At 49.7% G+C, this 12475-nt stretch overlaps 5 protein-coding genes across 5 annotated transcripts; 2 read left to right on the top strand and 3 right to left on the bottom strand.

Moving 5' to 3' along the window:
- Positions 1–1227: 1227 nt before the first annotated feature.
- Positions 1228–2280, top strand: EDB91DRAFT_1225094 (interferon-inducible GTPase-domain-containing protein; the record flags this gene model as incomplete). Its single annotated transcript, XM_041320962.1, has 1 exon — positions 1228–2280. The coding sequence occupies exon 1, from the start codon at positions 1327–1329 to the stop codon at positions 2278–2280; it is 954 nt and encodes a 317-aa protein (XP_041175338.1). The 5' UTR covers positions 1228–1326.
- A 4218-nt stretch (positions 2281–6498) lies between these two features.
- Positions 6499–7331, bottom strand: EDB91DRAFT_551651 (NDUFB9, NADH-ubiquinone oxidoreductase). Its single transcript, XM_041327686.1, has 5 exons — positions 7140–7331; positions 6984–7072; positions 6899–6926; positions 6824–6839; positions 6499–6771 (listed from the first exon to the last, which is right to left on the bottom strand). The coding sequence occupies exons 1-5, from the start codon at positions 7283–7285 to the stop codon at positions 6724–6726; spliced, it is 327 nt and encodes a 108-aa protein (XP_041175337.1). The 5' UTR covers positions 7286–7331; the 3' UTR covers positions 6499–6723.
- Positions 7332–7384: 53 nt separating this feature from the next.
- Positions 7385–9977, top strand: EDB91DRAFT_551452 (RNA polymerase I-specific transcription initiation factor RRN3). Its single transcript, XM_041327683.1, has 5 exons — positions 7385–7713; positions 7764–8058; positions 8114–8397; positions 8469–9341; positions 9402–9977. The coding sequence occupies exons 1-5, from the start codon at positions 7453–7455 to the stop codon at positions 9870–9872; spliced, it is 2184 nt and encodes a 727-aa protein (XP_041175336.1). The 5' UTR covers positions 7385–7452; the 3' UTR covers positions 9873–9977.
- On the bottom strand, positions 9902–10829 carry EDB91DRAFT_551527 (uncharacterized protein). The gene is made up of 2 exons (XM_041327685.1): positions 10146–10829; positions 9902–10090 (listed from the first exon to the last, which is right to left on the bottom strand). The coding sequence occupies exons 1-2, from the start codon at positions 10593–10595 to the stop codon at positions 9992–9994; spliced, it is 549 nt and encodes a 182-aa protein (XP_041175335.1). The 5' UTR covers positions 10596–10829; the 3' UTR covers positions 9902–9991.
- Positions 10830–10856: 27 nt separating this feature from the next.
- On the bottom strand, positions 10857–12445 carry EDB91DRAFT_1083629 (uncharacterized protein; the record flags this gene model as incomplete). The annotated part of the gene is made up of 3 exons (XM_041315649.1): positions 10857–11108; positions 11150–11348; positions 11403–12445. The coding sequence occupies 3 exons, from the start codon at positions 12443–12445 to the stop codon at positions 10857–10859; spliced, it is 1494 nt and encodes a 497-aa protein (XP_041175334.1).
- Positions 12446–12475: the final 30 nt, after the last annotated feature.

The following is a 12475-nucleotide window of genomic DNA, read 5'->3' as shown; positions in this document are numbered from 1 at the left end:
TCTGGCTGGAAAGTTTATGGGCAGCGGAGGAGCTTGTATCAAGTGTTCATCACTCAGAAGCATATCTCCAAACAACAAAGGCGACTTGGTGGAGAAGCCGACGGGTGAACTTAAGACGTGGAGGTGCCAGTTTAACAAACCCTGGTACTCATATAGCGAGTCGCTGTCAGGAAGCAACTCGTTATGGTCTCCCCTATGATACGCACAGGTGCGCTCAAAAATAATTTCTTATCATCCCCGAGTGCTTCTCAATAGATCTCAACTTGGACTGCATCGAGGCATCCTTTAGCCGCCATTCATTCACAGAGCTCAACCAGTGCCAGTTCTTCCACAGATTTCATATATCGGTGCAATTGGATGCAGCACGTTTTTCCTCGTCATTGCGCAACCTCAGGCGGTGGTGGCGTCTCCGACGAGAGTTGTGAGTCCTTCTCATCGATTAATTTCACCTCCTTCAAAAACTTTTCTCTCATCAAATTCGATTGAGCGCAAATATCGATCTGCATCGTCACCACCTAAACTTGATCTAGGAAGATCTAGGAACTCATTCCCAACTTTCATGCTACGTGTGGCTGCGTGCAGTCCAGTGTTGCCACGCTGATTCTGTGAAGACAATTCGCGGTCCACAGAGATCCCCTCGGGCGCACAGAATGGGAAAAAAAACATCTAGACTGTTCGCCGTTCATGAAATACTCAATTTGATCATCATTGTTTCGTTGCTTCCAATCACGCAGACTTGTGGACATCGTACAGCCCATAGCCCTAGCTGACCTATGATCAATGCCTGCCCGCATTCAGTGGCTTGATATGCACGCGGCATCATACAAAACGCCTCAAGGGAGTGCTTCGTTCTTATCCTGCAAATCTACGGCACTTATTCCGACCAACGCTGTTACCTGATTTTTCTCTTCAAAACCTACACATACCAGTAAGCGTCTTCAGCTCGAGAGATAGAGGCCATCATGCAACGAGACGATTAACAGGTCCACGCACTACCATTTTTTGATCACAGAGATGGAAAATTGGTTCAGCCAACTCCGGCAAGAAGTCCGCGCAGAGGCGGCTGCTGAGCAAGCCCTCAAGGACGCCGAGGCTGCCAGGGCTATGATCACAAAGTTAATACAGGCGCATCAAGAATCGCAGAAAAAGGCTGCCGAGCGAGCCCGCGAGGATGTCGAGGTTGCCTGGGCTGAGATCGCCAAGCTCATGCAGGCGCATCAAGAATCGCAGAAAAAGGCTGCTGAGAGAGCCCGCGAGGATGCCGGGGCTGCCTGGGCTGAGATCACCAAGCTCATCTGGGCGAATCAAGAATCGCAGCAAAAGGCTATGGAAGCTCAGCAGGCCGCCATGCAAGCCGCGGCAGCCGCACAGGAGCAGGCCAAGAAACTCGAAGTGGCTGCCAACGAGGAGAAGAGGAAGGTGACTGCTACTCAGGAGGCGGCTAACACATCAAAGAAAGCAGCGAAGGAGGAAGTAAAGGTGGTCAATGCTGTCAAGGAGGAAGCTGAACGCAAGTTGAAAGGTGGTATTCAACCTGTCGTAACGCCCACACATCAAGAGGTTCTCGCTGCCAAGCGGAGGGTTCAATACCGCGAGGATCTCTTCCACTTTGCAATAGCCGGGGTGGCAGGTGGAGGAAAATCATCTCTCATCAATGCCTTGCGTGGCTTGCGTGATGAGGATATCAGATCTGCCGCCACTGGCGTCACCCAGACAACGCTGAACCTGGCCAGATACGGTAACTCCAATGCGGAATACCCCTATGTCTGGTACGACATCCCTGGCGCGGGCACGCTCAAGATCCCAGACTGGCAGTACTTCAACGCACAAGGACTCTACGTCTTTGACTGCATCATCGTCTTGTTCGACAATCGCTTCACGATGACGGACATTGCCATCCTCACCAACTGCAGGCGTTTCAAGATCCCCACGTACATCGTCCGCTCTAAGGCGGACCAGCACATTCGTAACGTCATGAAGGATATGGGGTACGACAGCGATGATGATGAAAACGAGGATCAAAAAAAGAAGCTCTATCAGACTGCCCGGCAGCAGTTCATTCAGCAGACCCGCCAGAGCGTCAAAGACAACCTGGAGAATGCGAACATGCCCGAGCAAAGGGTTTACATCGTTTCGAATGAAACCATGCTCAGCGTCGTGAAGAAAAAGCGGCCGAAGAAGTTCATTGACGAGATTGAGCTGTTGAATGACTTGGTCGAGGAAGCCCAGACTAGGCGAGCGCACCGTGATGCTGAAGCAGCGGCTACTACGAAGGACTAAAATTCGATGTAGTCAGTAATATGATACCGTTCTTGAAGCTCAAGCTTCAAGCCAATCTATCTTCTTTCATGCCGACTTTTGTCGAACGTTTTACTTAGTCAGCACTTGGGTGCCCACCATTTACGATTGATATCAATATGCTCTTCTTAAGCATCTCTCTAGCATCGCACCAACTCTCTCACTATTCTTACTTCCTCTCGCTGTACGAAACTTCCCCGACAGATGATAGCTGCAACCCGCACATTGTAGCTTCTATCCGAAATTTGCTGCGTGTGATCAAGTACACGCGAGGCGAACTTCCACAGGGGGTGTTGGGTCTTATCGTGAACCGAGTTTTGATGGTCAATATGAGTGCGCTCTTCCTTTGTTATGTGGTCATTTTTGGTTCCTAATGAATATTCATGTGTAGGTGACATTCATGCAAAACTCGAGCAGCCCGTACTCTACCGCTTCAACCAATTGTAGTTTTCTGATACGGATCTGAGTTTATGGATGCAGGAGCCTCGTTGTATGCACTTGGACGCTACGCTTTGTGTTGACCTAGCACATGCCGGTACATGCAGGCGCGAAACAGAAGCTTGGTTCGAGGAGCGCTGGTCATTGCTCATTTACCAGAGCAACCTTTGGCAAAACTAAAGCACCCGATCTGTCACAGCGCACTATTTCTTTGGTGTGCGCTCGCCACATGTATCCTGTGATCATTGTAGTAGATTCCAGTATTGCACGCACTCAGTTAAAACCCCACAGGTTCATCATTCCCCAATTTCGACTCCCTTGCCCTCTGCGACTCCTAGGCTTCAGCCGTTTCCCCTTTGAGAAAGCAGGGTATAAATCATCGTGTGCGATTTGTTGTACTTGCTGTGTGACATTGTTTCATAGCTTGGATGATAGCACGGTGATCCAAGACATGGAACAATGTTATCCTGCCAATTGCGACATTGGTTATCGAGTAAGTATCTGGATGGAATCAATGGCACCAGACTGAGGGAGGCAGTGACCCAGTTCGTTCAATTTCTTCCACATGCCATAACCTTGTGATATTGCAGTAGAAGGAAGTCTGATGAATATAAGCGCCCAATGCACTGCAATGCACAGCTGCCAGTGCCATGCAGCAAAGGCGTGGTAGGAGATATAGTAGATATGCGATAGCCGCGCCTATATTCAACCTTTTCCCTCCTCGTCTTTGCCAACCTCTTGGTAACATCAAAATCTCATCTCAATATGCAACGCGAATGAGCTAACGATTGTCTTCGGCAGGCAAAGTTATTGTTAATATCATTCTACAACACACCAGGAGACGTCGCCGCTTCTTCGACCGCATCCAACGAACACCTTGCCGTTCCTCGCTACTACTAGCCAATGGCTTCCACATCAACGGTGTCCGCTGCAGCTGCAACCACGATGACTCTGACGCCGGTAATGGCCTTGCGGGGTCACGAAGACTATATTCCATCCATATCCTACTTTCCTGGCGGCGAGCGGATGATCAGCGGATCTGACGACCGTACCGCTCGGCAATGGGATATGCAGGTGGGTAGAGAGATCGCGAAATCGCGGGATGTTTGTCAGCGGCAAGTACGTGCGGTGGCAGTTTCAAGGGATGGCCGATGGGTTGTCACTGCTGGTGGACATTCTGGTCGCGGGGAGCTCAAAGCGTGTGAGGTTGAAACGGGCATCGTGAAAACATTTGAAGGGCACTCACAACAGACCTACTGCATCGATATCTCTGCGGACAGCAGGTTACTGGTGAGCGCGGCACTCGATACCTCGGCGCGGATATGGAGCTTGGACACTGGCAAACTGGTAGCTGGACCATTGAAGAGTGATCATTGGCCGGGCGCAGTTCGGTTCTCGCAAGACTCGAAGAAGTTCGCAATGAATTCAAATGTAGGCAAGTGCCTTGAGGTGTGGGATGTTCGAGCACGGAAATTGGAGGTCAAAGTAGGAAAATTTGGTTACGACCCCATGACATATGCGCCAGTCTTCTGGACCAAACAAAATACATCCATCATCGCCGCGTTCAGCTTCACTGATGACCCTGCCAGGTCGATCTATGAGTTTGACGCGTCCACGCTGAAGACTGTCGGATCACCCTTCGAAGGGCACACCATGGTTATTGACGGCCTGGCGCTTTCATCTCAGGGCGCTCTTCTCGTTAGTGCTTGCTACGAAACTATCAAGCTCTGGGCCTTCGAGTCCCGCCAGCTCCTCGGCTCATTCGACGTTCTGCCTACCAACTGCATAATCCTTTCACCTGATTCGCGTCAACTAGCTTACACGACAGGTAGTGATATATACATATGTAACACTCCGGTCGAGGTCCTGGCCAGCGTCGGGCTAGCGTCGGATGCACAGGCTAGTGTACAAATTCTGTCCATATACTATCTCGTCTAACATTCCCTTCCAGACCAGTCCACATAAAAATTCAAGCCTCGGCGATCTACTAAATGTACGCATCTCATGCTTTTGCTCATTACACACTGATTCATTGTGGCCATTGCAGTCTGACGCAACCCGTCGTCCTAATGCCGTGCGCCGTAACCCGGCGATATCGCCTGCCGTGTTTTTCACCCCTAGGCCGCGGGCACCTCCGCCTGCAGTAGACCCGCAGCAACCCGTTTTCGTTCGTCACCTTCGCAAATTCCTTCGCTTGCCTTCTCGCGCAAATGCAGCTTCTCCCGTTTCGAACAATCAGCCTCGTAGCCCTCTCGACGTATGTCTCCTTATATATATATTCCGCCGCAGTTGACTCAAATCATTCTGCAGCCCCCTGCTACATCAGCCTTGCCTCGGAATTTCTTCCCCTCGGCGCAGCCGCAGGCTACGACTGATGTTAGTTCTCACTTTTAATTAACTCGTAGAGTATGGCTGAGTGCGTCTCCAGTTAGGAACAGCCTCTCCGCCCCGCCGCTCCAACGGACTCACGCAGTTTCTTCGGCAGCACCTCAGGCCAAGACCCGGCCACGAGCCACCAGCCGTTGAAGTCGCAGCCGGACGCAAGTTCACTGTAATGTAGAACTTCTTGCCTCTCGTTCCCTTTTTCTGATTGCCCTGCAGCGACTTGCAGCTGCCAATCTACCGGAATACAGGAAAATCGCTGATACCCGACATCCGTCTAGACAGCCTGCTGCGTCACAGGCCACGGCGGCAAACGACCCGCCGTCTGAGTCGTCTGACATCGATTCTCTCCCCGACGTGCATTGGTTCAAGGCATTCTTTTGCTACTACTCTTGTTGGTCTCATGGAAGACTGCGGATGCCTCCGCGATGGCGCTTAGAGCGTGTTTACCCACTCCGCCCGACTGGCACGACTGGCACGACTACTACTTAGCAGTAGTGGTGGCGCTCACCGTCGAAGTTAGCTCGATGTGCACTCCAATACGTTAATTGAATTCCCTGCAACTGAGGATTTCAATGGATGTGTACTAAATCTAAAATTGTGACTTGTAGGCATCATCTTCACGTAGGACAATACATGGCACAAGGTCACACTTCATCTTTGGGTCTCAGCATCAGAGCAACATTGAATGATTAAGACATTGTTGTGAATTCAAAGACGATACTAAATATGATATGTATATTACCGAAAACCAAAAGCAGAGCAGTTGTATACTAAGCTTTCAGCATGAAGACCAAGCATGTGAGATGTCGAATGGTCAGTATAAAAGATGAATAAATTAACGGTTTGCCAATTTATGAACCAATCAAACCGTGACTGACTCCGAGGGCAGCTGTGCTTTCCCCATCAGTCCAGCTAAACTGTGCACGAGCTGATCGATCTGTGTGAGACGTTCACCAAGGCGCAGATCAATCTCAGCAAAGCGAGATGCGACCATTGCAGCCAAATCGTCGACTGGTAAGAAAAGTGACGCGCTTGTCCCGTCCGAGTTATCGACAAGTCAGTCTGATGTCCCACCTGTGTCGTGAGCCCTGTCTTTTAACCTTGATCGACTAGTGTTTGTAAGGGTGGTGCTCTGTGACCACGTCGAAGACATCGCAGAACGCGCAATCGCAGCATAAGGCAATAGGGGTCTGGTTTGTGATGGTAATCAGGCTTCGTGCTCATTTATGATAGACGTTGGACTAGGGGTTCCAAGGCGGGGACTACGCATTCGGGGTCTCTGTATCAACGCAGCTGTAAGTAGTCGACACATCGAACAGCAACGATGACGAGTTCAACGCCAGCATCACTGAAATACAAAATCAGATATGCCGGTTCACGTCATGCTGATGCAGCACTATGGATATCCTCGATATAGAACACACTGGAAATGCTGAAGTCGCACAGGAAGGGATCAGATGACGACAGTCCAGTAAAGAAGGTTGGAAACGTCAGTGAACTCAGACTTGGTACAATATTCGAAATTCAAGACATGGCAATCCCGGCACTGAGACCGGTGCTCGACACAACAGTGCATTGGGTGCTGAAGCAGGTATACAATATTTAATGATGTGCGGCAGCTGTGTGATCGTATATAGGAGCAATGGTAGGCTGTGAAAGGAATTATCAGGACAATGACACCAAGGCGAAACATTAAACGTACAGGTATGTTGCGTTCCCTGCAGAAATTTTGAATTCAATAAAGGACGAATACCAGTAGACACATATCACCACGTACCATTTTGTTCCTCCTGGCATAGACGGAGCTACGAGAAATAAACTTCTTTTAGAGGAGGTGATGTGACGGAGACGCGGAGACTCACGGATATAAGGATCGGGATGCAACTTGCTTGCGAGAGAAGCCTCCGCTTTCTCAAAAATCTGGGCGAGAGCTCTCGGCTCCGTGACGTCACTGATATATGCACACAGTAACTGCCAGTTAGACCAGAGTGACGACCAAAATCGCATCCACGACTGACCGGTTTCGCTCAAACTCGGCTCTAATCATCATTGCACGGCCACGCCAAATATCTCTGCGAACAACCCAGTCCAGCTCGTTTTTCAGCATACGACGGTAGAGTGACTTGACATAGAGCCTGTGGGCCGACGAGAATGAGGTAGACATTGTAGTTGGTGATGAGGACGTGAGACTTATCTGGAATAAAGTATACAATTTTTAGGATAGCCTAATAAAATAATTTATAATAATAGTCTCGCGGCTTTTATTAGTACAGCAACTTTTTCTCCTACACAGCAGACTCGGATGCGAAGCAGTCATAAAGGGTCACGACAATGGACCCGCATTCAAGACACTCCCAGTTCAATCAAAGAACTCCCAAAACTGGGCCATTTTCACCTTCTATGCGATTCGAGCAAACTCAAAAAGTTACCCTAGACAAGTACACCAAAGCATCCTCTTCATCTATGCCATCGGACTCGTCACTGTTCACCTCTCGCCCTATCGCGACAAACTCGCGGGTGAAGCAGGATGAAAAGTTCAAGAAGGATATGTTTCTCGCATATGTGAACAAAGCCCTCCTCGAGAAGCTCAATGTGAGTATGGGTGGCACATCACTTGATCGCGTGCTGATCGTCCTGTGCAGGGCCATAGCAAGGACTTTGATGATCTTGTTGACCAGTTTAGCCCGAATAAATCCACGCTTGCGCCTACCGTGCCATCCACGCAGCTTCGTATTTGGCTCTCCGCACTCTCGCACGTCCTTTCTCGCCTCGAGAGACGTCACGCGCCACTCGTAGAGGCAATCGTCCGCCTACCATGGTCTACCATGGATGCTGCATTCGTCAAATCGTATATCGTATTTATCGGCATGCTCATTAGCGCGCGTCCAGAATATCTGTCGCTTGTTCTCAACAGGATAGCGATGGGTTTCACATATCGTAAGTTCCTACCGCTATGAAAAATATCCAAGCTGATTTAACGCGTCGCTCGCAGAATCTGGTCTTCTCGCCGTTTCTTCTAATTTAGAAGGCTCCACCCCTTTAACGAGACGTGTGATCTACGATCGACAACATGCTCTTCTCGAGCATCTCTTTAACCTCATACCAACTCTCCCATCATCCCTGGCTCCTCTCCTCGTACGAAACTTTCCCCACAAACGACAGCCACAAGCTTCACATGTAGCTTATATACGAAATTTGCTGCGTATGACCGAGTATTGTGGCGAACTTTCAGAGAGGGTCCTGGGTCTGATCGTAGATCGGGCTTTGATGGTCGATGTGAGTGCGATATCCCTTTTCCCTGGTTTAAGCCGATGTTGGTTCCTAATGAATATTTATTTATTTATTAGGTGGAGATTCAGGTAGAGCTCGAAGAGCTTGAAGACTCCGAGCCTACGGACAGCGAACTTTTTGAATTTGATCCATTTGATACCATCGTCGGGCAAGAGGGCGACTCTTCCGACGACGAAGAGGATCTTGACGATAGTCTGAGCGACCTATCATCCGATGCATCATCAGACGGCGATGCTAAAGATGCGCCCACAGACACCAAACACATTCATGACATGGTCTCGAAACTTGATGCAATTCTCAGGCTCGTATTTGACCATTTTAACAAATTGCATTCGTCCATTCCTACCGTCCTCTTACCTTCTTCTTCCTATACACCAAACGCGCACGATCGTGACTCGCAGTCGCATGAACGCGAGCCACATACCCTCCTTGCAACTCAGTTTCACACTCTCCTAGCCATCTTCGACAGGTCTATCCTTCGCACTTTCAAGTCCCGATATACTCAGTTCCTCCTCTTCTGGTACGCTTCCCTTGATCCCGAGTTCTCCGATCTTTTTCTGGGACTACTCGTGGACAAGGCCCTCTTTGCAAGCGCCAGTGCAAATGGCGTGGAGCGTGTTGCAGCGAGTAGTTATATCGGAAGCTTTGTCTCTCGCGCACAGTTTATTGATCGTGAAGGTGCACAGAGAGCAGTTAAAGTCCTATGCGCATTCCTTGCAGCACACCTAGATGCGGTTGAGGTTGGGAATGCCTCTAGCAGCAATCACAGCGTTTTCTATGCGATTGTTCAGTCTGTCTTCCTGATATTCTGCTTCCGTTGGCGTGACTTGCAAGAGGATCCAGATGAACATGAGGTCGGGCGGAAGATATGGATAAGCGAGCTGGGAGTCTTGCAGAGAGTTATCACATCTGACCTCAACCCTCTCAAGGTTTGCTAACTCCTATCGATTCCGGAGATTCTTTGGCTAAATTCTTGTTGCCATAAATAGGTCTGCTCTCAAAACGTCGTGCATCAATTTGCGCGGATCGCGCAAGCCACTGATTTCGCATACTGCTTCTCCATTCTGGAGGCGAACAAGCGAGCACCGTACCCCATGTTTGCTGGTGTAGTGCCCGGTAGCCCTGGCCCAGAGGACCTGCATACCTTTTTCCCTTTCGATCCTTACAAGCTACCGCGCTCGGGCGAGTACATACAAGGCGTGTACCGAGAGTGGGCAGCGGTGGCTATTGGCGATGATGAAGATGAAGACGAGGATGAAGACGACCTGATAGAGGATGGCCCAATAGCTGGTGACTGGGAGCAGGGACGAGACGGCTTGACTATACCCACCACTGCCTCAAAACGCGGAGAGTCAGATGTCGATGGAGGATTGGATGCGTCCTTTGGTGGAATGAGCATCAGCCCGGCTCATAGAAGGACAAGGCCGGTGGCGATGGCGATGGCGATTTCTGTCTCATGATTGCTGGTTGCCATCCTCGATCAGCACACGACCATCATCTACCCACTGCTCATGCCTCCCAGAACAGCAAATTATGCTATTACGAACACCCACGATAAGAAATCAGATGACGGACTGCACTAGAAGATAATATTAAAGAACACATTTCGGAGGCCTTTCCAAAGCTCATGCCGCCGACTGCGGCGCTTCTGCTTTGTACCCCCCACTGCGTCAGTATGCTATAGATGTGGTCATCAGGAGGATTGAAGATTGCATCAGTGGCTGGTCACATACCTCAACTCGGACGTCCGGCGCCATTACCCCCTCGATATCCTCTTGCGTCTCTTCAAGAGCTGCCCACGCCTCTTCTTCAGTTCTTCGCCGTTTCCTATTCGTTTCCTCAAACCGCGTCCGTTCTTCCTCGGCTGCCTGCAGCGCTGTATCAACCGCCACTCTCCACTTCTCAATCCCCTCAATCCGCGCACGAGCGAGGTACACTTGTGTATATGCCCGGTCATCCTTCTTGGGATATGCGCCTTTGGGTCGCTCAGTTTCTGTTTTATGAACATCTGGAGGCTTCGATGCGGGATGGATTGCACTTCCACCGGACATGATGTGGTGGAGATGGCTTAGCGCGAGTGAGTGTGCCGTAGTGGGGTCGTTTCGGTCGTAACGGAGTGAAGGAAGGTCGAAGGAGTGACAGGCGTTCCCCAAAAGTGCAAGGACGATGAGAGAAAGAAACATGTGGGGAACGGCAGGCACTCCCGTTGCCGAAGTTAACGTAACGCCGCCTCGAGGCGACTGTACGGACAAACTTAGCGGTGACGTAGGACATGTTTATATTCCGAGACCAAAGAGAACGCTCCAGAAGCCTCGATTAATAACAATTTTCAGAAGGGATGATTAGTACTTGCTATTGATACCAAGATACCATGTCGCGCGGTATATAATACAACTGGTGAAAGCAACACAAGTTAGAGTGACGCCCTGATGTACGAAGGTGAACTATGATGCGGTAACTGGTAAGTTTGCATACTTGTGAATAGTATTGTTGGATGGTATCTCTGTGGCTGGCCGGACTTTAGATGCCCAGCATCGTCGTCTCCAGGGCTCCTCCCTTTTTGGAGGCTCTGCCGGGAGAGCGTACAGAACAAAGGTAAAGTCGGATAGATCGCCGAGGTGTATCAGACGCATCGTGTTGTTACCAGGCGTGATGGACGAAGTCACGTTCAATGCCCCTTTTTCCTGTAGCAGAAGCTAACTTAATATGCAGGTAGTATCCGCGAACTGCTACATACCAAATCATAGGGAAGCCAGGACCTGCCATTGGCGCTTTCAACGTTCAATTGTACCACGAGGAAGCCTTTGGTAGGCCAATCCTCTGCCGTATTCCTGACTTTGACAAGAGTGGTTTCGAAGCTATCATCTTCCTGGAGCTCATGATGAGGATCCTTGCGGAAACAAGAAAGTTTCACGACCAAGGGAGGGTTTGGGGCGCTAAAATTTCTCATGAGGAAAGTAACCAAGTTAAAACCGCGGAGTCTTGCATACCTATTTGATGAAGACGCGGGAATAATGCGATCTCCCACCATAAAATCGACGTTGAGTATGCCAGGCCGAGTGAGACCCTGACGTCTGAACCAGGTTCCGGGCATAGAGAGGGTTGACATATTCAATGACGGCGATGAGGTATGGGAGTCGGCGGAGGAACATGTTGCTAGGTTCTGAGCATCTGCTGGAGATGGTACTGAGTTTGCTGAGTGACATGTTGGAGATGTGGTCATTTCGATGTCTTCCACAGTATTCGATGACGATGCATTCATTTGATGTGGGGGAGCAGAAGATGTTTGAACATCTGCTGAGTTACGGTTATGTGGGGATGAAGCTTCATCATTTTCCATGTTCTGCTTGACTGGGGGTGTAAAGTCCATGACAATGTTCTGATTGAAATCCTGGGCAGGTGTAGAAGCCTTGTGGTCAATGGGCAGATCTACCCTTGTAGCTTCGCTATCCTTCCGCGACGCGGCATATAACGTGCCATCTGCTGAATCTAGCCGAACACGTGTATTCCGAGTGGATTCATCATGTTCTTCCATGCTGCGCTCTACGTCCTCCTTGTTGATGTGTGCATCAGCTGCGACATCCGGTAGGTGCGGGGCAAGGGCATCCATTTGAAGTTTCATATCTCTAGCTTGTTGCAGAAACTCGCGGCAATGATTATCAGTGAGCATGGCTGCACACTGTTTGATATCAAGAGTTGTCGAAGAGTCTTGAGATTTGGCAGACATAAGAAGAACAGGTGCTAGCTGCTGTCTGCACCTCTCTATAATAGGTACAGATTCGCCACTGTCTGCAGTTGGTAGAGGTTCGCGTAGCATGTCAAAACCAGTGGTTAACAGGCTAATCACTCCAGCTTCGAACGCAGACGACAACAACCCACTACTGGATTCCTCGATTGGGAGGGGAGTTTTATAGGGAAGGTTATGGGCAACCACTGTTGGTCGTGTATGCAAAAACTTCAAAATTGATAGGTCGGTATAACGTAAGTATCGTGGTTGATGGAACTCGTTGCCAGCAACATACCGAACGCCCATTTTGTCTGGGGAGATCCGGAGATGTGATTG

Source organism: Suillus paluster, assembly GCF_016628075.1.
Source record: "Suillus paluster strain FC165 chromosome Unknown EDB91scaffold_42, whole genome shotgun sequence".
NCBI classification, from domain to species: Eukaryota; Fungi; Basidiomycota; class Agaricomycetes; order Boletales; family Suillaceae; genus Suillus; species Suillus paluster.
Note: the sequence above shows the minus strand (reverse complement) of the source record. Positions and strands in the feature narration are given on the sequence as shown.

Coding starts and splice junctions, on each gene's coding strand:
- EDB91DRAFT_551527 (XM_041327685.1), bottom strand. CDS start 10,595: ATGTTTCTTTCTCTCATCGTCCTTGCACTTTTGGGGAACGCCTGTCAC. Junction 10,091..10,145: donor CGCCGGACGTCCGAGTTGAG/GTATGTGACCAG, acceptor CCACATCTATAG/CATACTGACGCAGTGGGGGG.
- EDB91DRAFT_551651 (XM_041327686.1), bottom strand. CDS start 7,285: ATGTCTACCTCATTCTCGTCGGCCCACAGGCTCTATGTCAAGTCACTC. Junction 7,073..7,139: donor GCCGAGTTTGAGCGAAACCG/GTCAGTCGTGGA, acceptor TGCATATATCAG/TGACGTCACGGAGCCGAGAG. Junction 6,927..6,983: donor GCATCCCGATCCTTATATCC/GTGAGTCTCCGC, acceptor TATTTCTCGTAG/CTCCGTCTATGCCAGGAGGA.
- EDB91DRAFT_551452 (XM_041327683.1), top strand. CDS start 7,453: ATGGACCCGCATTCAAGACACTCCCAGTTCAATCAAAGAACTCCCAAA. Junction 8,398..8,468: donor ATCGGGCTTTGATGGTCGAT/GTGAGTGCGATA, acceptor TTTATTTATTAG/GTGGAGATTCAGGTAGAGCT. Junction 9,342..9,401: donor CTGACCTCAACCCTCTCAAG/GTTTGCTAACTC, acceptor TGCCATAAATAG/GTCTGCTCTCAAAACGTCGT.